Source organism: Panulirus ornatus, chromosome 43 (assembly GCF_036320965.1).
Source record: "Panulirus ornatus isolate Po-2019 chromosome 43, ASM3632096v1, whole genome shotgun sequence".
NCBI classification, from domain to species: Eukaryota; Metazoa; Arthropoda; class Malacostraca; order Decapoda; family Palinuridae; genus Panulirus; species Panulirus ornatus.
In genome coordinates this window covers 18,986,272-19,014,176 of record NC_092266.1, presented here as the reverse complement: position 1 = coordinate 19,014,176, position 27,905 = coordinate 18,986,272, and the positions used below count along the sequence as shown (strand labels likewise).

At 38.7% G+C, this 27,905-nt stretch overlaps 1 protein-coding gene across 1 annotated transcript; it reads right to left on the bottom strand.

Moving 5' to 3' along the window:
• Positions 1-16,844: 16,844 nt before the first annotated feature.
• Vha14-1 (V-type proton ATPase subunit Vha14-1) lies at positions 16,845-27,687 on the bottom strand. The gene is made up of 5 exons (XM_071687129.1): positions 27,576-27,687; positions 25,151-25,232; positions 24,620-24,702; positions 19,049-19,174; positions 16,845-18,680 (listed from the first exon to the last, which is right to left on the bottom strand). The coding sequence occupies exons 1-5, from the start codon at positions 27,624-27,626 to the stop codon at positions 18,651-18,653; spliced, it is 372 nt and encodes a 123-aa protein (XP_071543230.1). The 5' UTR covers positions 27,627-27,687; the 3' UTR covers positions 16,845-18,650.
• Positions 27,688-27,905: the final 218 nt, after the last annotated feature.

Here is a 27,905-nt window from a genome sequence, read left to right as displayed (position 1 = left end):
CACCCATCACAAAATATCAGAATTGGGGTTTAAACTAAAAAATAAGTAATAATCAAGTACTTGAATCATAGATATACAAGTCTGTTGAGTATTCCTGTTAAGCTGTTTTAGAAATTGAGTGAAAGAGCACTGGAGAGAAAGAAACGGGGAAGAATGCATGGAATGGTTGTACGAGGAAGGCATAAAAGGACATTTATAAGTGGAGATTCGTTTTGTTATGGCCTCTCCTTTCATGGGAGTTCCTGAAGGAAATTGGTATCAGAACGATAGATAGAAAGAGATATAGATGTATATGAGAGTGGTAACTGCAAAGTAGTGGCATGCATAGAGCATCAGACTGAAGAGGAGCAGTGTGGCTGCAGTTGTAGAGGATTTGCAGATCAGATCTTCGCCTTGAAGAAATTGTGTTAGAAATAGAAGTGCCCATCACAAAATACTAGACTCTTAGGGTATAGACTTAAGTAATAATAAGGTGCTCAAATTGCAGAGGTATAAGCCTGTTGAGTATTCCTTGTAAGTTGTATGGGAAGTAGAGTGGAAGAGTACTGGAGGGAAATAAATGGGGGAAGAGTGCATGGAATGAAATATTCGAGGGAGGTATGTCAGGATTGGGATAAGTAGAAAATTTGCCACAGCCACCCCTTTTATAGGAGTTCCCAGGGGGAATATTAATCAGAAAAATAGATAGATAATGTATGGTATAATGGTGGCATGCATAGAGCATTAGACTGAAGAGTTGCGGTGTGGCTTCAGTAATAAAGGATGTTTGGATCAGACGTTGGCCTTGAAAATTTTGTGCAAGAAATTTGTGGAGTGGTTTGTGTGTAGCACTGGAGAAAGTATATGATAAGGCTGACAGAGGTGCCTTTTGAATATGCAGTGAAAATGTGTTTTAGGAGGAAAGCTGTTAGATGCAGTAAGGAATTCTTATCAGAAGAGTGAGGTGTATATGCAAGATCAAAGAGGGGAGGGTGAGGGATTTCAAGTGGAGATGGTGTCTTTAAGTTTGTGTGGTCACCATGGCCATTTAACCTTTTTGTGTATGGAGTGGTGTTGAAGGTAAATGTGATGTTTTGGAAAGAGGGGTAGATGTGCAGTATGCTGAAGGTAGGGGACTGACAGATAAGTCAGTTACTGTTGAAGATGACAAGCTCTAGTGGTAGACTCTGTTGAGGAACTAAAGAATATTTGAGCTTGGGAATGTGTTTGAAAGAAGTTGAGTTGATGTGAATAAGAGAGGTTATTAAGTTTAGCAGAATGGTAAGATAGGTAGGTCTGAGAATAAAGTTGAATGTGAAAACTGAGGGAGGTGGAGCGTTTTAAACATCTGGGAATGGATGTGGTAGCTGGTGGAACTATGGGAGCTGAAGTAAACCATAAAGTGAGGGGGGAAATGTCCTGGCTGCAGTAAAGGAAGTGTGTGTAGAAGGAGAGATCATTGTCTTTGAGGGCTAAGATATTTGTTTAATGGTATAGTAGCCCCAATAGAGTATGGCTGCAAGTCTTGGTCTCAAAATGATAGAAAAATGAGAGTGAACAGATTGGAAAGGAAATGCCTGAGGAATATATGTGGTGTGAGGAAAGCTGATCACGTAGAAAATGTCAGAGAGGTGTCGTAGTGAGTGAGTACGACTTGAGAGAGCTGACCAGGGTATGCTGAAATAGTACAGACAAATGGAGAAGACAAGCCAAGAGAACTTGACTACAAGGCTATTCATGTCAGAAGTGGAGTGAGCAAGAGGGAGGAGGGGACTGACAAGGAGATATGAAGCTGGAGTGAAAGAAGCTTTAAGTTACTGGGGTCTGAACACTTACTTAGGTGGTTGTGAGGCATACTTGGTTTAGAGAGAAATGTAGCAATGTGTAACCTATACGGGGAAGACGTACTGTCAGTGGGCTGAACTAGGGCAAGTGGTGTTTTGTTAAACCATAGAACATTATGCTGGGCTTGGATATAAATGGAGGTTATGGTTTCTGGCATTACCCTGTGAATGTGGGAAATGGCATGCAAGCATGAAAAAACTATGTTCCTTTCAGAGGCTATTGATAATATTTGTTCACTTCATATATGTTAAGATAATTTACATTCAAAGTTAATAAAATTGTGAAGTTTCCATTTATACCCTTAGTTTATTGGCCTTAAATTTGCTATATTGGGGGAAAATAAAGACCTTCTCTACATTAACTATAGCTCCTCAAAATTTGATTATAAAATTATATATTTTCCCGGAAAGATCTGGTCTGTCTTGCCTATCGTTTGCAGTCGTCACTTGTGTGGTGATTGTAAAGAAAATATTTTACACCAACTAGTTTATTTATTTTTTTTTTGCACATAATTATGTATTGCTCTTCCAGTGTTGTGTTAACATTCATGTTATTATTAACTCTCCCAAGTCCTGGTTCAGTTCATGACTTGTCCAAGATTACTTTGTACTTGTATTCCTTCATGAAAGTACATACTATTTGAATGTCACTGCCAGTGTGAGTTTATTTTCTTATGAACAAAAAACTCTTAGTGTAATATGGAGCGTATGGGGAAAACCCATTTTAGAAAACTCGAATTGTCACATTGTAAATTATTCTTTTGAAATGAAATACTGCAACCAGGAATATATGTAATTATCAGATTTTATCAAGTTTTAAATGCATATTTTCATATACTTTCTTCAGTACATACAGAAAATCTCATATGGTCATCTACATGTAGATGAAGAGGTTGTCAGTCTATCTTTTCATAGTAGAATTGATGAAAAGATAAGTTATTGTAAAGCTTTTTACAGTAAAAACAATATACTTTACTGAAAGATGTATACATTTTGCTGAATGCCTTAGTGGAAGATATTAAACTTCCATGTTCAACTCAGGAAGTTCAGCCTCCCAAAATAATTGGTTTATAAAATTTTTATAGAGGAATATTTTTGTCAATGAGTTATTGGGACCTTTAACTGTTTTTTGTAATTTTACTGAGATTAGTGGCAGATTTTTCCATTCACTTCAGATAGTTTGATTTTATTTCTATAAGGATAAAGACAGATTACTCCATACACATTAGATCTTTCATGTACATAAAGTGTGGTTGATGAAGGTCTACACAAGATTAGAGTGTCTGATTTATAATTAAGTGGAGGGGAGCACATCATGCTGACTAATAAAATCAGCACATTTGTGACTGTTAAAACTAGGAACGCTGATTCTTCATTTGAGTCATGTCTCGTCATCTTTTTGATATTAGACGCGAATGCCAGTGATAGAGTTAAAATGTGCCAGTTAATGAGGCTGTATAAAGACTATAATGATTCAGCTATAGGGAATTATTTTTTATGATTCAGATGTGTTAGTAAGAAAAAAAAATGCCTTTGGAATAAATGGATGTTTTGGTAGCTTTCAAAATGTTACAAGTTTTAACTTGTATCAGACCCAGAAGCTAAACCTTCTTGCTTAGGAGGTTGCCTCCCTGTGAAAATTGTTTGATGGTGTAAAGGATGTTAGCTTTAGCTAGAATGTTAACTTTCACATAGTTTTAATACAGTATTACCATTATAACTAGTGCTACTGATACATTTGCTCATGTTTTATGTAATAAAACTTTCAGGTATAATCAAAGTTTTCAAAAATCATTCCATTTAATTCATTTGAATTTTAGTTTAGAGTAAGGTTAGCACAATAAAAATAGAACTTTTAATTGCGACAACAGTTTATAACATCTTTGATATTCCGTTAGAAAAATTAAAATCTTAGAACCTTAAATATCTCTATTGACACAATGGTTTTGTGTTAAATTCTTACCTATGAGTATTTTGTTTCAGTTGTAAGGAATGGTTTTACCACATTGATTACTTTTAGAACTATTATGAGCTATCGTAGTTATATAAGTTGAGGATATTGTAAGATACTGTAAACTTGTGTGAGTCTAGAGTGTTGATGTAAATAATTTGTTACTTGGTGTGAATGCAATTCAATTCAGGATTTGCAATGCCAGTATCAATCAGGAATCTTTCCATATTAGCAATATAGGAAACATATGTGAAATGGAGCAAGTTATCAGAAATTTTAATGAATAAAGAAATCTATATATGTAATGACAGGACCTGAATCCTGAACTGATTTGTTATTAATGCAGTTGTTAAAAATAATCAATCTTTTTTTGCATTATATTTGATTAACAGCAGTAGTGGTAATGGAAAATATTTTTTAACTGAAAAAAAATCATTTAAGAAATTTAAGTTAAGGCATAAACCTCAACTCGGTGTTTCATGTAACATTGCAGAGTAATATATTCATTTCATAGTTGGTTCGAATCTTTTTTTTAGTAGGTTGTAATTGTGACGAGGTACCTCACTGTTGACATTTAAAGCATGTTGGTCTGGTAACGTGAAACCTCATAGACACCAATGAAGGTTTATGATTTTGTTACAGCACATGATAGTCTGCCCATAAAATTGTGTATTATTGTAAAGGCATCTAGTGGTACCAAATAAAGTGGATAAATTCTAACCTTTCCCTAGTAATTTCCCCAACCTCTCTCTTTGGGGGGAAAAATTTTTTTTTTTCTTTTGTAACTTTGATTTCTGATCCTTTTACATACTTTTATATACACATGACTTTGCATACGTGAGATTTTCATAGTATACATGACAAATACAAACCTTTTAATGCTACCTCATTGTTGAAATAATGACCATTAAAAATTATTTGAAATTATCTGCCATATCAATACCCGGGGTCATTAGGATTTAGATATGAAATATAGGGTCAGCATCATTGCAGTATAGAATTTGAATATACTCTCAAGTACATCATAAAGAGAACAATGGAATTCAAATACTGTAAAATGTCAAAAGATGTTAGCTAAACAAATTAATGTCAAGGATTTATATTTTCTGTTAATCTAATGATAAATCATAAATTCAAAATCTTTAAATTTGATCCTAACCTCAGACTTATGCATAATTTAATATCCTTATATATATATATCTTTCTTTCATACTATTCACCATTTCCTGCGTTAGCGAGGTAGCGTTAAGAACAGAGTACTGGGCCTTTGAGGGAATATCCTCACCTGGCCCCCTTCTCTGTTCCTTCTTTTGGAAAATTAAAAAAAAAAAGAAAAAAAATGAGGGAAGGATTTCCAGCCCCCCACTCCCTCCCCTTTTAGTCGCCTTTTATGACACGTAGGGAATACGTGGGAAGTATTCTTTCTCCCCTATCCCCAGTGAGCCGGTTTGTGGCAGGGGTGCGTGATGTCTCCATGGTTGTTTAATTTGTTTTTGGGGTTGTTAGGGAGGTGAATGCCAGAGTTTTGGAGAGAGGGGCAAGTATGCAGTCTGTTGTGGATGAGAGGGCTTGGGAAGTGAGTCAGTTGTTGTTTGCTGATGATACATGACAGCTAGAGACTGGGTGGGAACGAAAGCGGCCTTTGTTTTCTTTTCCTAGCACTACCTCACGCGCATGCTGGAGGAGGGGGTTGTCATTTCATATGTGGTGGGGTGGCGACAGGAATGAATAAAGGCAGCAAGTATGAATTATGTACATATGTATATGTGTATATGTCTTTGTATTCCTATGAGTCCACGGGGAAAATGAAACACGAAAAGTTCCCAAGTGCACTTTCGTGTAATAATCACATCATCAGGGACTCGTAGGAATATCTTGATCACGTGCAAAATTGTGATCCTTTCCAACATGTCTTTGTGTGTGTGTGTATATATATATATATATATATATATATATATATATATATATATATATATAATATATATATATATATATACGTTGAAATATATAGGTATGTACATGTGTGTGTGTGGACGTGTATGTATATACATTTGTATGTGGGTGGGTTGGGTCATTCTTTCGTCTGTTTCCTTGCATTACCTTGCATTAATAAATGAAAATAAATTATTTATATATTGAATTAGTAATGAAAGGGTAAGAGAGAGGTGCGGAAATAAAAAGAGTTGCTGAGAGAGCAGAAGAGGGTGCGTTTAAATGGATTGGACATATGGAGAGAATGAGTGAGAAAAGATTGACAAAGAGGATATATGTGTCAGAGGTGGAGGGAACAAGAAGTGGGAGACCAAATTAGAGGTGGAGGGAACAAGGAGAAGTGGGAGACCAAATTAGAGGTGGAAGGATGGAGTGAAAAAGATTTTGAGCAGTTGGGGCCTGAACATACAAGAGGGTGAAAGGCATGCAAGGAATAGAGTGAACTGGAACGATGTGGTATTGAACCAGGGCATGTGAAGCGTCTGGAATAAACCATGGAAGGTGTGGTGCCTGGATGTGGAAAGTGAACTGTGGTTTCTGTGCATTACACATGACATTGAGAGACTGTGTGAATGAATGTTGCCTTTGTTGTCTTTTCCGAGCGCTACCTCATGTGTGCATGCGGGGAGAGGGGTGCTATTTCATGTGTGGTGGGGTGGTGACGGGAGTAGATGAAGGCAGCAAGTATGAATATGTACATGTGTATATATGTATATGTATGTATACATTGAAATGTATAGGTATGTATATGTGCGTGTGGGCATTTATGTATACACGTGTATGTGGGTGAGTTGGGCTATTCTTTTGTTTCCTTGCGCTACCTCGCTAACGCGGGAGACAGCAACTAAGTATGATAAATGAATAAAATATATGTTTATGGCTTTAATTAGGGCATTTAGTTACCCGTGCTGTCTCTGGTTGAAAATAGGAGAGAGAGCTTGGAAAAGTCTTGTGTGGAGAAATACGGAGAGATGGTGTAGAATGGCAAAAGGTGGGAGTAGGTGAATGGGAAATATTAGGGAAGTAGAGCTGGCATCTGCAAGGTGTGTATGCCTACAAGGTGGTAGGTGCGAAAAAGTAGTGAGCAGTAGGACAATTACGTAAAGTTGCTAATGAATGACAAAAAGTTTGTATGGGTGGTACTCATAAGATAGGAGTGTAAATGATCAGAATTACAAGATGAAGTGCCAGGAGGTAAGAGGAAGGTGCAATGGTTGAAGAAGAGGGCAAATGAGAACTGGGTAGAGTAATTAGTAAACCTTAAGAAGATATTAAGGAAGGAGGTTGATTAGTAGTTTAAGATCAGCGAGAACAAATAGAAAAGTTGGAGGAGACAAATGGGATATGTGGTAACTGATAATGAGATTAAGCAAAAAATTTTGCTTTGACAAATGCATCTGAAGATAGGTGGCAGACGCAGGGTTTACGTTGGGGAGGTATTGAGAGTGATAGTCCTGGAAAGTGGTCTAGAGAACAGAGATGAGGTGGTGAAAGCCTTGCATAAGATGGAATGTAGCAGTTCAGAAGAGGGGATGATATTACAGTTGAATTTCTTGGGGAAAAGTGACTGTGATATTGATTGATTAGTTAGGATTCTCAGTGTATGTAGGATCAATGTGAGGTACCTGAGGATTGGAGGAATGGGCCTTTTTTTCTAGCTTTCATTTCTTAAACATCGGTGCTATAGATTTTTCTCAATAATTATGACCAGGCATATTTTAATTTTTTTACGTCCACCAAAATTCGTAAAAGACTCCCGGTCTTTTCATTCTCTTTCATTAACCTCTATTTCACTTAATTCCCGACACTGATCTCCATTGTCCGTGATTGCGCTCCCAACGTGAAAAAGGAAAGTTGACAAAGCTCATTTTATGTTATTTGATTCCGAGTTGATAACAAAAATCAAATTACGTTATTCAGACAAGGAATGATAATTCTATTCACTTAACGAGGGGAATGCCATCTAATTTGAGCTCTACATTCCTGGATACGTCTTTTCGCTTATAGGTTTTCAACATACGATAAAATGATACCACAAAATGCGTTTAGGTAACTTTTGTTACTTAGCTGTATATACAGATACAAATTTCACAAATCGCCTTTTAAGCGTTATTGCGCGTGTTCTACCCGCCGTTTTTTTTTTTTTTTTTTAAATTCGGTATTAGACTTCCCATTTTCACTCGTTCTCAGCGGTTAACCCAACTGTCGTATGAACACAGGAATAAAACGTAATTGAATATAACAATGTAATGCTTAAGGCTTAAAAGACAGAGAATACTATCTACCCGAGTGTTGGTTAGAGGAGATTAATGCTACGTACGTGGAGGAAGAAGGGCGAACTAAAAGTTAGCCGAATCATATCATATAAACCGCCAAACTTGTTTTGTATGAGCTAGTAACACAAGGCTAGATTTCATTTTGATTTACGGAATGATTCGTAGCCAGTCAAAGAAAAACTTAGAAAAAATCATTTTGCCCTGGTTCTTTTACCAGATTTCTTTTATACCAAAGTTATAAGATAAAAAAGATATCTAAGGAAATGAAAATATTTTATAAGATTGATAAAACAATTAAGAAACTTATGATATTGAACTAAATCTACTCAGGGAAAATCAATTAATTGTAGTGGGAACGAATAACAGGATAATTATCTTATTGGCTTCCACTAGGACGAACAAGTATGATTTCTCTGGGTATCATTTTTTAAAGGGTGATATATTACTCGTATAATTCTTATAGGGGGGGGGGATTCCGTAATTTTTTTTTCAGTCGGGGAAATCGATCTAACGAGAACACTAACGTTAAATTAGTGTTCAGTCTTTGACCTGTCATGAATCTTTTTATTGATGTATAGCAGACATCGTTCTACCGGCTCATCTGAACACAGGCAATTTAGATGATATTCTTTGTGTTATTCTAGTATATCTCGGCTATTCTTAAGTGGTGATGTCCACTCTTTTCGCAATCAAAGTAACGATAAAAATGTTCCATAAAAACGTTCGCGCACCACATATAGCTCTAAACGTTTACAACGTTTGGCACCGCTGGCAGCGGGCATCATGTCATGCCAGGGCCAACCACACAGTCAGCTGACAGTGTTTACCATGCAAAGACAAGGTATTTTTTCGTTTTTTTTTCGGTGAATTTTCTTCAAAACTTATTAAGAACAGTGAGTAACAAACGCCCTAGTACTTCATGCCAGAAAAGAGCCAAAAAAGTAATTTAGAGGAAGGGTAAATTATGAGAATGCGCGGTTTGTTGCCAGTGAACATGTGTTGATGTCGCCACAACTTTTAATATGGCTCCACCAGCGTAACGAACTGGAAAGATTGCTTGAAAAGTTAGACAGTTACGAACATAGTGTGGCTACCATGAGTGCTGTGAAGGTAACTCACACCAGATGTGAGGTGACAGAAAATAATGAGCGCGTGCTAAAGATGAATGTCAAAATCAGCATAAGCGTCCACCGTGAAGATTTAAGGAGTATGGTGAGTGTTTGACTGGGGAAACTATTAGTGCTCGTCAAGGATGGTTGAAACGGTTGAAGAAGCAAGTGCCTTGTGCAATATCAATGTGAATGGTGAGGCAGCGATTGCAAACGGTTAGACATCTTAAGAAGTACCCATCCATATTGAGGGCCATTATTGAACAAAACGTCTACGCACCACAACAGGTCATGAACGCACTTGAAAAAGGCTTGTGTAATTTTGTGAGCAAATGCCGATAAAAACGTCCATTTATAAGGAAGACAACAAAAAAGATCGCTTGGCTCTTCTGCCTGGTGGGAAAGCTGTTGCTGATTTCAAGATCAAGCCCCTTTTGGCCTCATCATTATGAGACACCCAGCACTATGAAGGGCCACTGGAAGCAACATTCATCTATTGCTAAGAACTCGAATACCAAGATCAAGATTTTTCCAGGGTTGGTTTAATTCTTATTGTGACAAAACCTGCCACACCTGCTCATCCTTGAAATCCTGTTTACCTTGGGTAATTTTTATGCCACTTAACACAACTTAGATGATGCACCTGATGGATCTGGTTGTTATGTTCACATTCAAGGCAACCTGTTTATGGCATGCCTTCCAGCTTATTAAGGAAATGTACGGTAGGAGGAAGCCTGCCATGAGATAATAGGCATGAATGCCATGCACAACAATGGCAAATTGTGGAAGGAAAAACCTGTTTCCTCTAATGAATGGTGTGTGACAAAAATTTTGGCATGAACGGGTCAACAATTATGGTGGATTTCAAGAGCAGCTTCCAGTCATTCAACACGACCTCACCAGATTGGCTGAAAGATGAGGACTTGATAATGTTGAGGAGGACATTGTGGAGTAGCACGAATCACATGCTATCCCTTACACCTACCTCAATGTAAGTAATCTTAAATTAGCTTAGGTAAGTGTTGAGCATGAGTACATTGAGTTTAAAGTAACTTAGTACTGTAGCACAACCCTATCTATAGCCCATGCTTCACAACCATAAAACATTGTTGGAATTACTATTCCTTTAAACATACCCATTGTTACTCTCTGAGATAACGTTCTCTCCTCCCAGAACCTTCACCTCCACCCCCACCCTGTGACTTACTTCTGCTTCCGTGGTTCCATTTGCTGCTAAGTCCACTCTAAGATATCTAAAACACTTCACTTCCTCCAGTTTTTCTCCTTTCAAACTTACATCCCAATTAACCTGTCCCTCAACCCTACTGAACCTAATATGTGGTGTGAGGTGGGTTGATCGAGTGAGTAATGAAAGGGTAAGAGCAGAAGATGGTGTGGTGAAATGGTTTGGGCATATGGAGAGAATGAGTGAGGAAAGATTGAGAAAGAGGACATATCTATCAGAGGCGGAGGGAACAAGAAGCGAAAGATCAAAGCGGAGGTGGACGGATGGAGTGAACAAAATTTTGAGCGATTGGGGCCTGAACATACAGGAGGGTGAGAGATATGCAAGGAATAGAGTGAATTGGAATGATGTGGTATACCGGGGTTAATGTGCTGTCACTGGACTGAATCAGGGCATGTGAAATGTCTGGGGTAAACCATGGAAAGTTCTGTGGGCCCTTGATGTGGATAGGGAGCTGTGGTTTTGTTGCATTACACATAACAGCTAGAGACAAAAGAATGAAATCCTCAATTGGCCCCCTTCTCTGTTCCTTTTAGTTGCCTTCTACAACACGCATGGAATACGTGGAAAGTATTCTTTCTCCCCATCCCCAGGGATGATATATATATATATATATATATATATATTTTTGCTTTGTCGCTGTCTCCCGCATTTGCGAGGTAGCGCAAGGAAACAGATGAAAGAAATGGCCCAACCCACCCCCATACACATGTATATACATACGTCCACACACGAAAATATACATACCTACACAGCTTTCCATGGTTTACCCCAGACGCTTCAAATGCCCTGATTCAATCCACTGACAGCACGTCAACCCCGGTATACCACATCGATCCAATTCACTCTATTCCTTGCCCTCCTTTCACCCTCCTGCATGTTCAGGCCCCGATCACACAAAATCTTTTTCACTCCATCTTTCCACCTCCAATTTGGTCTCCCACTTCTCCTCATTCCCTCCACCTGCGACACATATATCCTCTTGGTCAATCTTTCCTCACGCATTCTCTCCATGTGCCCAAACCATTTCAAAACACCCTCTTCGGCTCTCTCAACCATGCTCTTTTTATTTCCACACATCTCTCTTACCCTTACGTTACTTACTCGATCAAACCACCTCACACCACACATTGTCCTCAAACATCTCATTTCCAGCACATCCATCCTCCTGCACACAACTCTATCCATAGCCCACGCCTCGCAACCATACAACATTGTTGGAACCACTATTCCTTCAAACATACCCATTTTTGCTTTCCGAGATAATGTTCTCGACTTCCACACATTCTTCAAGGCTCCCAGGATTTTCGCCCCCTCCCCCACCCTATGATCCACTTCCACTTCCATGGTTCCATCCGCTGCCAGATCCACTCCCAGATATCTAAAACACTTTACTTCCTCCAGTTTTTCTCCATTCAAACTTACCTCCCAATTGACTTGACCCTCAACCCTACTGTACCTAATATCCTTGCTCTTATTCACATTTACTCTTAACTTTCTTCTTTCACACACTTTACCGAACTCAGTCACCAGCTTCTGCAGTTTCTCACATGATCAGCCACCAGCGCTGTATCATCAGCGAACAACAACTGACTCACTTCCCAAGCTCTCTCATCCCCAACAGACTTCATACTTGCCCCTCTTTCCAAAACTCTTGCATTTACCTCCCTAACAACCCCATCCATAAACAAATTAAACAACCATGGAGACATCACACACCCCTGCCACAAACCTACATTCACTGAGAACCAATCACTTTCCTCTCTTCCTACACGTACACATGCCTTACATCCTTGATAAAAACTTTTCACTGCTTCTAACAACTTGCCTCCCACTCCATATATTCTTAATACCTTCCACAGAGCATCTCCATCAACTCTATCATATGCCTTCTCCAGATCCATAAATGCTACATACAAATCCATTTGCTTGTCTAAGTATTTCTCATACATTCTTCAAAGCAAACACCTGATCCACACATCCTCTACCACTTCTGAAACCACACTGCTCTTCCCCAATCTGATGCTCTGTACATGCCTTCACCCTCTCAATCAATACCCTCCCATATAATTTACCAGGAATACTCAACAAACTTATACCTCTGTAATTTGAGCACTCACTCTTATCCCCTTTGCCTTTGTACAATGGCACTATGCACGCATTCCACCAATCTTCAGGCACCTCACCATGAGTTATACATACATTAAATAACCTTACCAACCAGTCAATAATACAGTCACCCCCTTTTTTAATAAATTCCACTGCAATACCATCCAAACCTGCTGCCTTGCCGGCTTTCATCTTCCGCAAAGCTTTTACTACCTCTTCTCTGTTTACCAAATCATTTTCCCTAACCCCCTCACTTTGCACACCACCTCGACCAAAACACCCTATATCTGCCACTCTATCATCAAACACATTCAACAAACCTTCAAAATACTCACTCCATCTCCTCACATCACCACTACTTGTTATCACCTCCCCATTTGCGCCCTTCACTGAAGTTCCCATTTGCTCCCTTGTCTTACGCACTTTATTTACCTCCTTCCAGAACATCTTTTTATTCTCCCTAAAATTTAATGATACTCACCCCAACTCTCATTTGCCCTCTTTTTCACCTCTTGCACCTTTCTCTTGACCTCCTGTCTCTTTCTTTTATACATCTCCCACTCAATTGCATTTTTTCCCTGCAAAAATCGTCCAAATGCCTCTCTCTTCTCTTTCACTAATAATCTTACTTCTTCATCCCACCACTCACTACCCTTTCTAATCAACCCACCTCCCACTCTTCTCATGCCACAAGCATCTTTTGTGCAATCCATCACTGATTCCCTAAATACATCCCATTCCTCCCCCACTCCCCTTACTTCCATTGTTCTCACCCTTTTCCATTCTGTACTCAGTCTCTCCTGGTACTATATATATATATATATATATATATATATATATATATATATATATATATGGTATATATGGTATATCTATATATATTTATATATATATATTGGTGGAATGTGTGCATAGTGCAATTGTACAAAGGCAAAGGGGATAAAGGTGAGTGCTCAAATTACAGAGGTATAAGTTTGTTTAGTATTCCTGGGAAGTTATATGGGAGCATATATATTGAGAGGGTCAAGGCATGTACAAACCATCAGATTGGGGAAGAGCAGTTTGGTTTCAGAAGTGGTAGAGGATGGGTGGATCAGGTGTTTGCTTTGAAGAATGTTTGTGAGAAATACTTAAAAAAACAGATGGATTTGTATGTAGCATTTATGGATCTGGAGAAGGCATGTGATAAAGAGTTGACAGGGATGCTTTGTGGAAGGTATTAAGAGAACATGGTGTGGGAGGTAAGTTGCTAGAAGTGGCAAAAAGTTTCTATCGAGGATGTAAGGCATGTGTATGAGTAGGAAGAGAGGAAAGTGATTGGTTCTCAGTGAGTGTCGGTTTGTGGCAGGGGTGCGTGATGTCTCCATGGTTGTTTAATTGTTTATGGATGGGGTTGTGAGGGGAGTGAAAGCAAGAGCTTTGGAGAAAGGGGCATGTATGCAGTCTGTTGTGGACAAGAGGGCTTGGGAAGTGAGTCAGTTGCTGTTTGGTGATGACAGCGCTGGTGGCTGATTCGGGTGAGAAACTGCAGAAGTTGACGACTGAGTTTGGTAAAGTGTGTGTGAAAGAAGAAAGCTGAGAGTGAATGTGAATAAGAGCAAGGTTATTAGGTTCAGTAGGATTGAGGGACAAGTTAATTGGGAGGTAAGTTTGAATGGAGAAAAACTGGAGGAAGTGAAGTGTTTTAGATATCTGGGAGTGGTTACAGCAGCAGATGGAACCATGGAAGCAGAAGTGAGTCACAGGGTGGGGGAGGGGGTGAAGGTTCTAGGAGTGTTGAAGAATGTGTAGAAGGCGAGAACATAATCTTGGAGAGCAAAAATGGGTATGTTTGAAGGAATAGTGGTTCCAACAATGTTATATGGTTGCGAAGCATGGGCTATACATAGGGTTGTGTGGAGCAGAGTGGATGTGTTGGAAATGAAATGTTTGAGGACAGTATGTGGTGTGAGGTGGTTTGATTAAGTAATGAAAGGGTAAGAGAGATGTGTGGTAATAGAAAGAGTGGTTGAGAGAGCAGAAGAGGGTGTATTGAAATGGTTTGGTCTTGTAGAGAGAATGAGTGAGGAAAGATTGACCAATAGGATATATGTGTCAGAGGTGGAGGAAATGATAAGTGGGAGAACAAATTGGAGGTAGAAGGATGGAGTGAAAAAGATTTTGAGCGATTGGGCCTGAACATACAGGAGGGTGAAAGGCATGCAAGGAATAGAGTGAATTGGAACAAAGTGGTATACTGGGGTGGACATGCTATCAATGGATTAAACCAGGGCATGTGAAGCGTCTGGGGAAAACAAAGGAAAGTTTTGTGGGGCCTGGATGTGGAAAGGGAGCTGTGGTTTTGGTGCAGTACACATGACAGCTAGAGACTGAGTGTGAATGAATGTGGCCTTTGTTGTCTTTTCCTAGTGCTACCTTGCACGCAGGAGGAGGGGGTGCCATTTCATGTGTGATGGGGTGGCGACGGGAATGGATGAAGGCAGCATGTATGAATATGTTTATGTGTATATATGTATATGTCTGTTTATATATATGTATGTATATGTTAAAATATATAGGTATGTATATGCGCGTGTGTGGGCGTTTATGTATATACATGTGTGTGTGGGTGGGTTGGGCCATTCTTTCGTCTGTTTCCTTGCGCTACCTCGCTAACAGGGGAGACAGCGACAAAGTATAATAAATAAAATAAGTATATATATATATATATATATATATATATATATATATATATATATATATATATTAAGAATATATGGTGTGGGAGGAAAGTTGGTAGAAGCAGTGAAAAGTTTTCATCGAGGATGTAAGGCATGTGTACGTGTAGGAAGAGAGGAAAGTGATTGGTTCTCAGTGAATGTAGGTTTGCGGTAGGGGTGTGTGATGTCTCCATGGTTGTTTAATTTGTTTATGGATGGGGTTGTTAGGGAGGTAAATGCAAGAGTTTTGGAAAGAGGGGCAAGTATGAAGTCTGTTGGGGATGAGAGAGCTTGGGAAGTGAGTCAGTTGTTGTTCGCTGATGATACAGCGCTGGTGGCTGATTCATGTGAGAAACTGCAGAAGCTGGTGACTGAGTTTGGTAAAGTGTGTGGAAGAAGAAAGTTAAGAGTAAATGTGAATAAGAGCAAGGTTATTAGGTACAGTAGGGTTGAGGGTCAAGTCAATTGGGAGGTGAGTTTGAATGGAGAAAAACTGGAGGAAGTGAAGTGTTTTAGATATCTGGGAGTGGATCTGGCAGCGGATGGAACCATGGAAGCGGAAGTGGATCATAGGGTGGGGGAGGGGGCGAAAATTCTGGGGGCCTTGAAGAATGTGTGGAAGTCGAGAACATTATCTCGGAAAGCAAAAATGGGTATGTTTGAAGGAATAGTGGTTCCAACAATGTTGTATGGTTGCGAGGCGTGGGCTATGGATAGAGTTGTGCGCAGGAGGATGGATGTGCTGGAAATGAGATGTTTGAGGACAATGTGTGGTGTGAGGTGGTTTGATCGAGTGAGTAACGTAAGGGTAAGAGAGATGTGTGGAAATAAAAAGAGCGTGGTTGAGAGAGCAGAAGAGGGTGTTTTGAAGTGGTTTGTGCACATGGAGAGAATGAGTGAGGAAAGATTGACCAAGAGGATATATGTGTCGGAGGTGGAGGGAACGAGGAGAAGAGGGAGACCAAATTGGAGGTGGAAAGATGGAGTGAAAAAGATTTTGTGTGATCGGGGCCTGAATATGCAGGAGGGTGAAAGGAGGGCAAGGAATAGAGTGAATTGGAGCGATGTGGTATACCGGGGTTGACGTGCTGTCAGTGGATTGAATCAAGGCATGTGAAGCGTCTGGGGTAAACCATGGAAAGCTGTGTAGGTATGTATATTTGCGTGTGTGGACGTATGTATATACATGTGTATGGGGGGGGTTGGGCCATTTCTTTCGTCTGTTTCCTTGCGCTACCTCGCAAACGCGGGAGACAGCGACAAAGTATAATAAAAAAATATATATATATATATATATATATATATTTATTTATTTATTTATTTATTTATTTATTCATTTATTAAACATGGAAACAGTGATCAAGTTTAATAAATAAATAAAAATATTTTATCATTTCAGTTCCTTCTTTTGGAAAAAAAAATTGGGAGGGGAGGATTTCCGACCCCCCACTTCCTCCCCTTTTAATCGCCTTCTATGACATGCAGGGAATATGTGAGAAGTATTTTCTCTCCCCTATCCCATATATATATATCATTTTGAAGACCAGTGCATATTTGACATTAACTAGCCTACTGTTGTTTTCTTAAATTTTTCTCATCACATTTTGATTCATCTGATAAGTATCATTTAAATGCCCTATATTCATTTTCACTTTATTCTTGAAATACATGAGATGTTTTTGGCACATGAACACTGCCCATCTTCAGATTGGAAATTTGATACATTACAATACATGAAGAATAAATCAGGAATGAGACATCTTGAGGTATTATGAATGAAAGCAGTAATTTAGATAATATCTTGACGAGGGGGTCATGCTTCCTCAGAGTTCATGCATCATAGTGTGGTCAGCAGGGGTTAGACTTGGTGGTTGGGGGATTTGCCTCTGGTTTCTCTACATGGGAGAGTTCTCAGGAGGTAACAAGTGGGGTCGTTTGGGGTGTTGTGGAGATTAATTGTAGGGTCTAAGCTTGTCCTGTAGTTTGATGATATACGAAGGGGTTATATCCTCTTATGTACACAGCTTCAGTTATCTATATATGTACACAGCTTCAGTTATCTATAGTCTTGTAGCACTGTGGCAATGTTTCAGTACTGTCATGTTTTCAGATACATCCTGACAAGTCAGATTAATTTTATGTTGCTCTTGCTCTTGTATTTGTAGTTTAGGACCTCTGTTTTGAAGATGGACTGTAAAGCGTCAGCTGATAGATGTACTAGTTATACCAATTTAGTTTACATTGTTTTGAAGTATATAATTATACTTGATCACCATTTCCCGCATTAGCGAGGTATTGCCAGGAACAAGCAAAGAAAGGCCACTTTCAATTGCATCCATTTTGTAGATGTTGTTTAATACATTGTAATCACAGATCCTTATCCACAACCAAGCCCCACAGACTTTCCATGGTTGATGCCAATCGCTTCACATACCCTGGTTCAGTCCACTAATGGCACGCTGACCCCAGTATACCACAACATTCTAGTTCATTCTATCTTATGCATGCTTATCACCCTTCTGCATTTCAGGCACCTGTCACTCAAAATGTATTTTGCTTCATCCTTCCATCTCCAATTTGGTCTCCTTTTCCTCTTGACACATATATCCTGTTTGTCAACCTTATCTCACCCTTTCTCTCTATTTGTCCAAACCTTTTCAGTACACCCTCTTCAGTTCTCTCAACCACACTATTTTTATTGCCACACATCTGTCACACCCTTTCACCAACCCATTGATTAAACTACCTCATATATATGTATATATACATATATTTTTTTTTAATACGCATTCACCATTTCCTGCGTTTGCGAGGTAGCGTTAAGAACAGAGGAGTGAGCCTTAGAGGGAGTATCCTCACTTGGCCCCCTTCTTCTTTCCTTTTCTTTTTTTTGGAAAAGTATAAAAAAGGAGGGAAGGATTTCCAGCCCAGCACTAACTCCCCTTTTAGTAGCTTCTGTAACAAGATGGAAATACGTGGGAAATATTCTTTCTCCTGTATCCCCATATATATGCCTTTCTTTGTCTATTTCCTGCCGCTACCTCGCTTATGTGGGAAACGGCAATCAAGTCAGAAAGAGAGAGAGAGAGAGAGAGAGAGAGAGAGAGAGAGAGAGAGAGAGAGTTTCTGCTGTTTATTTATGAGTTGATAAAAGTAATTAATTAGCTGCTGTCAGAAGGTTAAAGTACATGATGAATGCAAAAATAAAGAAAAACAAAGTACAATACTTTTATAAAAATTCTAATGAAACCAACTACATTTTCATTTGGTCAGTACATTAATTACATTTATACTAGAATAGTATACATTTCATTCGGTCATCAAATTGGTTACAGTTACACTAGAGTGTGCAGTTCATTTGGTCAGTAAATTAATTACAATCATGCTAGAGGAATGTACCAGATATCACCTGCATATTTTTCTTCTTGGCTGGTGATAACCATTCTTAGCGCATATCCTCAGCACTGTACAAACCCTGGAAGAAGACACATTTGCATTAGTAGATATATACACAAAAATGAAGTTGGATAAATATAATCACACACACACATGAAATTTGTGTGAAAGGGACTTAAGGTTTGACATGGCACTTTATCACTGAATTTCTACTTTTGGAGAACTGTTAAGGAGGCTACCTATATGTTGGTTGATATTAAAACTTTACACCAGATACACATCCAACTGAAACTAGACTCCCATGTCAAGTACAAATCACACTTTCTTGTGTACACTCTGGACATCACTCATTTCTTCATCATTACAAACCAATTCAGCACATCACAGGACGTGGATGGTATACAGTACTACATAAGAGTGAAACATATGAAAGTAAAGTATTGTTACCTTGGCTCTGCGTAAAACAGAATCTTTAGCAGGGTCATAAGGGTGATCCTTTGATGGGATCTCCAAGACAGCAGGGAGGGGGTTATCATTGTCACTGTCAATGACGTGACGGATCTGCTCTGCAATCTGATGGGGAAAACAAAAGACTATTATTTATCTTGAGACTCCAACCTAATCCTAAAATTTTAAAGTAAGGTTAAAAAAAATTACATATAATTGCAACCTCTCAGAAAATGGTACCACTAGTTTACACAAAATGTACATGACTCTATCTATTTCTAGTAAACAGGAAATGGAGAAGTAGTGAGCATGATTTGAATTTGAAAAAGGGATTTGTTAGACCATATGGTAGTGATAGGTATGTTAGCTTTTTACTGTAGACATTAAAGGACTAGTACGCCTAGTCCATGTTAAACTGAGTTCAGAATATGTGACTTTGCTTAAATGCACTAACCCTGTTCATACCCACAACTCGCTATGTCAGAAAAATTTTGCTCTTATCCAGCCTATGCAGTAGGGCACAGTGTCACTATGATGTAATGAAGCTCACTGATTTCCCCTTTTGGTAACTACTGCTGCTGATGAGGACAAGTAATGGTGTAAGAAGGTGGCCCTTGAGGGCAAGGATATGATCATGAAGAACCTGGATGACTTTATTTCAAAGGTTGAGGCTCTTGCAAAGTATGCATTGGATATCTACCTTAATTTAGAGAGAAATCCTGCAGTTTAAATGTTTTAAACTCTGATCTTGCTGTCTTACAAAGGGTTTTAAAGAATAGGAAAAGCAGTCTATTAAGTTTCAGTTCTTGCAGCCTAGCTCATCCACTCTTATTTTCAGTACAGCTGCCTCTCCTGGCCTAACAACCACCAATCCCCCAACCAGGTGCTTCTCTTACACTATCCACAAGTACCTCACCACTGCTGCTGTGATAATGTCAGCTCTTGCCTGTCTATCTTTCTATCTATCTATCTGTAAGTGATGCCTGTTCCTTCTGGGAACTCTCATCAAGGGGTGGCCATGGCAAAAGAGTCTCCAATTATCCCCGTCCTTACATGCCTCCCTCACATATACTATTCCATGCATTCTTCCCCTGTTTCTATCCCTCCAGTATTCCTCCATCCTATTTGCCCATGTCACTGGTGGTCTTCTACTCACACCAACCCTTTAATTGTACTATCAAGCACCCTCTTGTAAACTCCCAGTCTTACAATCTTTCCACAGGCCCAGAGAACCTCAAAGTATTGTGCTTCACCCATTTTACCACTCCACAATTCATTCTCTTTGCATTCTTTGCCTTAACACATCTCTCATACACCCTCTCATTTCTTTCTTCATCCCATCTAGTCACACAACATGCTCTTCTCAAATAGCTCATTCCACAGCCTGGATTCTTGACCTCTGTCCCTCATTCCATGCCCATGTTTTGGCTGCATAGGTCAGGGTTGGGAGGACTATGCTGTCCCCTAATCCTCTCTTCACTTCCATACTTACACCTTTGCCCTCCATTATTCTATTAAGAGACCCAATGACTCTTCTATCCTGTACTGCTCTTTCCCTTATCTCTCCTTCCATATCACCACACTTACCCAAGACAGCTCCCAGAAAACTCTCTCTCTCTCTCTCTCTCTCTCTCTCTCTCTCTCTCTCTCTCTCTCTCTCTCTCTCTCTCTCTCTCTCTCTCTCTCAAATTTAGTACACTTTCTTCCTTCACTCTATATGGTTTTACAAAATCAATACTTTCACTCCATTTCCTTTCAAACACCATTACTTTACTTTTACTTCCATTTACCTTCAATCTCCTCCACTTACACACATCATAAAACACACTTATAACCTATAACTCCTCTTCACTCTTCGCAAACAACACAGTATCATCCACAAACAGGCTTGCCGTTAGCCACCATATCTCTCCGCTACACTCCATCCATATATTATATATATGTGTGTGTGTGTGTGTGTGAAGCATGTGGGGTAAACAATGGAAAGGTCTGTGGGGCCTGGATGTGAAAAGGGAGCTGTGGTTTCGGTGCATTACACATGACAGCTAAACTGAGTGTGAAGGAATGTGCCCCCCCCCTTTTTTTTTTGTCTATTCCTGGTGCTACCTTGGGGGGGGGATAACAGAATTATTCCCCTGTAATTTCTACATACATCCTTTGCACCTTTTCCTTTGAATAAAGGAGCAATAATAGCTTTCACCCAATCCTCAGGCACAACCTTCTGTTTCCATGCTAAATTACATATTAGATGCATCCACTCTATCACACTTTGCCTTCTATACTTCAGCATTTCAGCTGTAATCCCATCCACTTCAGGTGCCCTTCCTACCTTCAGCCTCATTAGTGCCCTTCTTACCTCCCACTTTGCTCTAGGCCCTTGCACTTGTATCCTCGTCCTTCCCTCCTCCATACCCATGCATGTAACAACTGCTACCTCCCCTTCTCCCACATTCATCTGTTCTTCAAAATACTCTTTCCATCTTCCTCTCACTTCATCCTTTTGATTCAGCAATTCCCCTTCCTTACTTCTCACATCAGCATATCCACTCATACAACCACCTCTTTCCTTTTTCATCTCCTTCTAGTAAAGTTTCTTATTATCCCAAGACTTTTCACTTAACTTTCTTTCAAAATCTTCATCTACTCTCTCATTTCTTTCCTTTATCAGCTTCTTAACATTCTGCTTACATATTTTCTATTCTTCCCTCCTCCTTTGCTGAACTTCCACTGGTACATTCCCATTGAGCATTCAACCATATGCCTTTTTCTTCTTCACAGCATTTCTAACTTAATTTGTCTACCATACATTGCCCTTTTTATTCCTATATCTCAATACCTTGTATCCAGCTACTGATTCTACAACCTTTACTAGTATTTCTCTAAACATTTTAAACACCTCATTCACACATTACTGCATTCATACATTCACTTCACTTTCATCTAAGCTTTAAGTTACCTTCCCTTCATACTCCAACCAGAATTTTTCACGATTCATCTTCTTGCTTGCCAACACTTTTACCTCTCCATTCTTCCATATACCATACCTCCACTTCTCCCTGATACTCATCCCCACAAGAACTGCAAAATGATCAGAGTCTCCAAAGAACCCTCTTACAAATCTAGCATCCAGCACAGCCTTTCTCAATTTTTCATCTACTGCCACATAGTCAATCAAAGCCTTTTACTCTTCTCTTCCATCATTCCTCATCCATGTATAGCTGTGGATCTTCTTGTGCTGAAAAAAGGTGTTCACAAGGAATAAACCCTTCTCAGAACAAATATCCACACAACAGCTGCCATTCACCATCTATTTCACCCATTCCATTAGCTCCCATTTGTGCATTCATATCACCCTATACGACCACGTTTTTCTCATTCTAAAAACAATTTATACAATCATTCAAATTCCTCCAGAAAAGCTTCATTTCATCCTTACCTCATAGTCTTCATATTCACAGGCGCATATACTAATGGCCAAGCATATTTTGCAGTCTGTCTTTCCTTTCACCCGCACTTTTTTTTGATCCACTCCATCCATGCTTTGTAACATCCTCCCATCTTCTTGGTGGTAGTAGAATTGCACATCCTTCTTTTTCTCTTCCCCAATAATTTTCACTCATTCCCATCCGTGCCACACCTCCTTCCATAACTTGCATTCATCATTTCCATTTTCACTCCACACACCCTGCCTGAGGATATGGATTTCCCTAGTCCCTAGCACATCCATACAACTTTTAAGCCTCTCCACAATCTCTCTCATTGTATTCTCCCAAATCATCCCATTTACATTCAGCACCATCACCCTCAATTGCTCAGTCCTTTCACTCCTCGGCATAACTGGTAGACTCCAGTGCCATTTCTTAGCCTTTTGTGCCTCACCCATGGCAGGTCACTGGCAGAGGGCAACTCCAGTGCAGTGTTTCCAGAGGCAGCAAGGCTCAAAAAGTTTCAAAACTAAAATTAATAGTACACCTCAGGTGTCTGTCCAAATCTAAAACTATTGCCCTGATGTAATTGAGCATTCTCCCTCTTTAGTTCCACCCCTAAGGGGTGTACTGACAAGGTCACCATTAGAAAATGGGTAAGACTTGGCGACCCCAGTAAAACTAGAGTACCACTCAAGGTGCTGAAACTCAATACTTTTCCCAATTCTGAGCTTCTTTACTTTCCACAGTATCAGTATTTCCTACCTCATTGGTTACAATACTGCCACTGCCTGTGCATTCTTTTCTGGATATCACCATGCTTATGCCTCCTTCAAATTATATGGAATCAGACCAAGATGACCGACACCTCTCCTCACATCATCTAGACCACCACCACATTAATCTGTGCCTGTAATTACCCATTTGTACTGTATGGGGAGGGAGTTTTAGACACATCTCTTGAACATTCTCTACTATCAACTTCTTAAATTATGTATGCTGTTTGCTTTAACCATGTCTTCAGTCATTTTGTTTCATTATTCCTCCACTTTTATATTTACATGTACATCTTAACATCTTTTTTAACAAGTTTCTCTCTTAATATCATGTTATGTCATCTGGTTGTTCTATCCATTTACCTCTCAAACAACTGCTCACTGTCTACATCATCGATCTGTTTTAAAGACTTCAAGGCTGTGATCAGGCCACCCCTAATTTCTCTCTCTCTTCCAAGGTCGGCAAATTTAAAGACTCTAACCTTCCCTAGTAAGTAAGCTCTATTCATTTTGATACCATCTTTGTTGCCCTAATCTAGACCTCATTATACTATACCTTTGTGCTTCTTTAAGTGTGCTGACAAAGCTTGAGAAGCATATTTTTGGCCTTATTTAGGATACAAACATTTTGCTAAATATTTCCTTGTGCATATACTTGAAAGCTTTTCTAATATTTGCCATCAAAAGTTTGTCTCCCTAAATATTCTCCTAATATGGGACTATGGTGGTGACAGGTTAGGGACTATGTTGATTCCCAACTTCTCCTCACACAGAATTCTGCAACTTATTACTTGTTAGATAATGATCATATTGAGACATTCTTTCACTTTGTCCCATCTCCATTACGTTAAATTTGCTTGGGTTCCATTTCTTTCATCAACTATAGATCAGACCTCCTTTGGAGTTTCTTTAGGTCTCTGGGGCCTCGTTATCAATAGGGGACCGTGTAGTACACATGATGCCTAGAAAGTGGATGCAAGTAAATGAGGACATTTTGGTAATGAGGGAAATGGTGAACAAGTTTGCTAAATGAAAAAAAAACAAAACGTGAAAACACTATTTAAACCAGGCGATAACAGTCAAGGTATATCATCATCAGGCTGTTTAGCACTTGGAGCTATCTTAGCAATAAACTCCTTTCAGATTTTTTTCTCTCTCTCCAGGGGAAAGATGAAGTCTATTTCACTTGTTTTTTTTCATATTCATTTCTGAAGAAAATAATGAAAATTTTCTGTTTGCCTAAAAAACATTCAGAAAGTCCATGAATTTTGGATATCTGCTTCAGTACTCTCACCATATTCAATTTTTGGTAACATATAGAACATATAGAAATTCTTTTCAGGAAAACATTAAAATACTATCCAACTTACATTCTGATTTATAAGAATGATGTCTATGTCATCTCTCTTCATAAATTTCTTGTAGCAGTCTTCAATTTCCTGAACACTAGTGTCTGAAAGTTTGAAAATGAGAGGAGGCTGAACTTTTATGATATCAAAATTTACAAGCAAAACACAAATAACCATTTAAGAATTCACAAATGTATTTGTGTGGTACCATCAGTTACCCACTAATATAAATAATATATTTAATAAACTCAGCAATTGGACACAGTACCATAATAATCTCTTTCCAGATGTAGATTATTTACTAAAACATTTAATATGATGGGCTACATCATAGCTGTATATAACACACTACAGCAGTGACTACCAATATTTGTGAATAAAGTAAATACCCACCCCAAGGTAATCTGGAGAACTATGTATGGTAGATATCACATCTGAACAAGAGGCCAATGCCATCATACAGTTATGTCCAAAAGAATTACAGAGACAGGATGATAATAAGCACAATTCCTGATAAGTGTATGACAACAGAAAATAAAAGAAGCAACTTACTCTTGTCCACAACCATGAAATTAGGTTCTCGTTTCTTATTGACTTCTCCAATGCCACCCAGCAAGAAACCGACACATGTGTCCTGAAATACAGAAACAGATTGGCAACAGGTGACAAGATGAGCAAGTCCATGTATGCAACAAAGAAAATTATACATTAATTGCAGAAATTAAGAAAATAGTATAGGGGGTTATAGTTAATGTCATTAAGGAGTAGTGGGAAGATATCTGGAGATTCTTTGTACTCGGAAAGGTATAATAGACTTACTTTTTCGACACTGAAACAAGCTCAGTTTTCTATATATGACAATAATATTCCTTGAAAACCATGTATGAAAAATGATTTAAACAAAAACTTGGTAAAAATATAAGAAAAGTGTTTTCCAGTATATGGCATAGGAAAAGTAGAAGAAAAGTGTTTTCCAGTATATGGCATAAAGTAAGCCAAAACTAATACAATAAGCCAAAATCATTACAATGGAGATTTTTAAAGTAACAATATCCAAGATTAAAAGAAGCTGTCTTATACAGATTCTAAATGTATACCTACAAAATTTGCTAATTTTCTAAAGAAAATTCAAAGTTCTCAGTGATTTTCATAGCTAATCTCTTAATTTTTTTTTAGTGGCCAACATGGCACAGGTAAAACATGCCTCAGTTGATGCCATCTGAGGTGAAAGAAAAAAGTAAAAGGAAAAGCAAGAAGAAACTAATCAGTGCTCCAGAAATGCTTAAAGAAAGAAAGGTTATATGAAGAGAGAAGGATGGGGAAGAGGAATTCCAGTTTAGCTGTTCACAAAGGAAGGAGGAACCATAAAAGCCAATTTTTGATTGGATGAATTTTACACAGAATTTGTGGGAAGCAGCAGCCAAATGCGTGCCATGGGTCCAAACCTTGGTGAGTGGGTGGGGTGAATCTCACTCAGAATATTATTCAAATTTTGAAATGCTGCAAAGAAATTTCTTCAATAATAAAAATATAAATTCAAAACACTGTATATGCATGGTTAGTCATGTGGGGCATGTAAGAATCCAAGTTTTACATGATTGTTATTTTCATAGCTAATCCCATCCCTTTTTTTGTGGTTAACATGGCATGGGCAAAACATGCCCCAGTTGATGCCATCTTGGGTTAGAGAAAAAGTAAAAGGGAAAGAAAGGAGAAACTATTCAGAGCTCCAAAAATGTTGGTAGTATTGACTCTTAAAGAAAGAAAGGTTATATGAAGAGGGAAGGACAGTCGGAGGAGAATTCCACAGTTTAGCTGTTCACAGGAGGGATCATAAAATCCAAACCTTGATTGTATGAACTCTACACAGAAACCGTTGGAAGCAGCTGCCAAATGCGTGCCATGGGTCCAAACCTTGGGAATGGGGTGGGGTGGGTAATCACACTCATACTATACAAATTTTGAAATACTGGAAAGAAGTTTCTTTAAAACTATGTATTCAAAACCATGTGTGTGCATGGTTAGTCAAATGGGGCACATAAGAATCCAAGTTTCACTAGTGGCTGGAAGCACACAGATTTTGTAGTGGTTTCAAGTGCAGGAGACAATCCCAGTTATCACAATGGAGGGAAATTTTGGTGTGGTGTAAGCCCGAACTTTGCAGCCAGTGGGTATAAAAGTATATTTGGGTATATCCGAACTACATAGCAAAAATGTTAAAGCAGCTGGATCACCAGGCAGGAATAATGGGGAGATATAAAAAGATGAGAAACAGTTATGCTTGTGAAAGAAAAGCACACTATTTCTTTATTCTTACACTGTATCACTACACTATTTTCTTTATTCTTACACTGTATCATATAATGAATCCATTTCACAAGAACCGAGAACCCAGAGCCAGAACAAGTGCACCCCTAAACTGGTAAATAATAACCCTACCATTATTTAATTTCTTATTCAACAAAATATAATGACCTTCTATGTGGTGCAACTGTTATTATATTTTCTAAACACTAAAATAGTATTGCCAGACGAAATCATTCAATCAATATCTGGAACTTATAGCATAACAGTACCGAAATATAGAGATTTTTAAGAGTGATGATGGTAATACCTATGACATGAAAATGTAAGGTAAGAGGGCAACACTATTAGAAATTAACAGACCCTACAATGACCTTACCAACCTTCCCCTGTCGTCCTACGCAGTTTCGATGTTATTTGGAAAATAAATTATATTCACATGTTAACTAAGTGTATTTAGTGTTCTGTTGAGTTATATTAGTGTTTCACTGAGTTTTACCACTCATGTTACTTGCCCGCCATCGCCCTTTATCTTCTATCAAAGTGTAAGGGGGTCCTTGAAATCAGTTTCATCCAAGGCTGTAAGCTCATTTCCTTGGATTCTCAAAACTCTAACTTTACCAAACTGGCATTGACACTCTCACATGAATCCTCAAATACATGTAAACTTTACCTCGTCGCCAATAACGGCAATAAGTTTCGACTGAGCAGCAGCGATTGACATGTTTAAAGGTTACACCGTTTCGTCTGCAATGTTTTGGGAAATCATATGACATGACGTCACATCTACGGTAAATTATCATGGCTTAAAAAACAATAAGTTTAAGCTTTTAAATAAGTTTTATTTCACATTGGACGTTCTTGAGTGGTGATTCTTATTAATGAAAAATTCATATTCAATGTTTACTCATTTAGTCAGGTCAGACCTGCTCATAAACCTTGAATGCGCACCTGTTTGTAAAGAGATACTAACCATGTGATTCAAGTGGCGGGATATTCAGAT

What these genes read in the sequence shown, in the direction of transcription:
- Vha14-1 (XM_071687129.1), bottom strand. Translation starts at nt 27,626, where the DNA reads ATGTCAATCGCTGCTGCTCAGTCGAAACTTATTGCCGTTATTGGCGAC. An exon ending in TTGCCGTTATTGGCGACGAG is followed by an intron (nt 25,233 to 27,575) that starts GTAAAGTTTACA and finishes TCTGTATTTCAG; the next exon opens with GACACATGTGTCGGTTTCTT. An exon ending in CTGTTTTACGCAGAGCCAAG is followed by an intron (nt 18,681 to 19,048) that starts GTAACAATACTT and finishes GTCTTCTTCCAG; the next exon opens with GGTTTGTACAGTGCTGAGGA.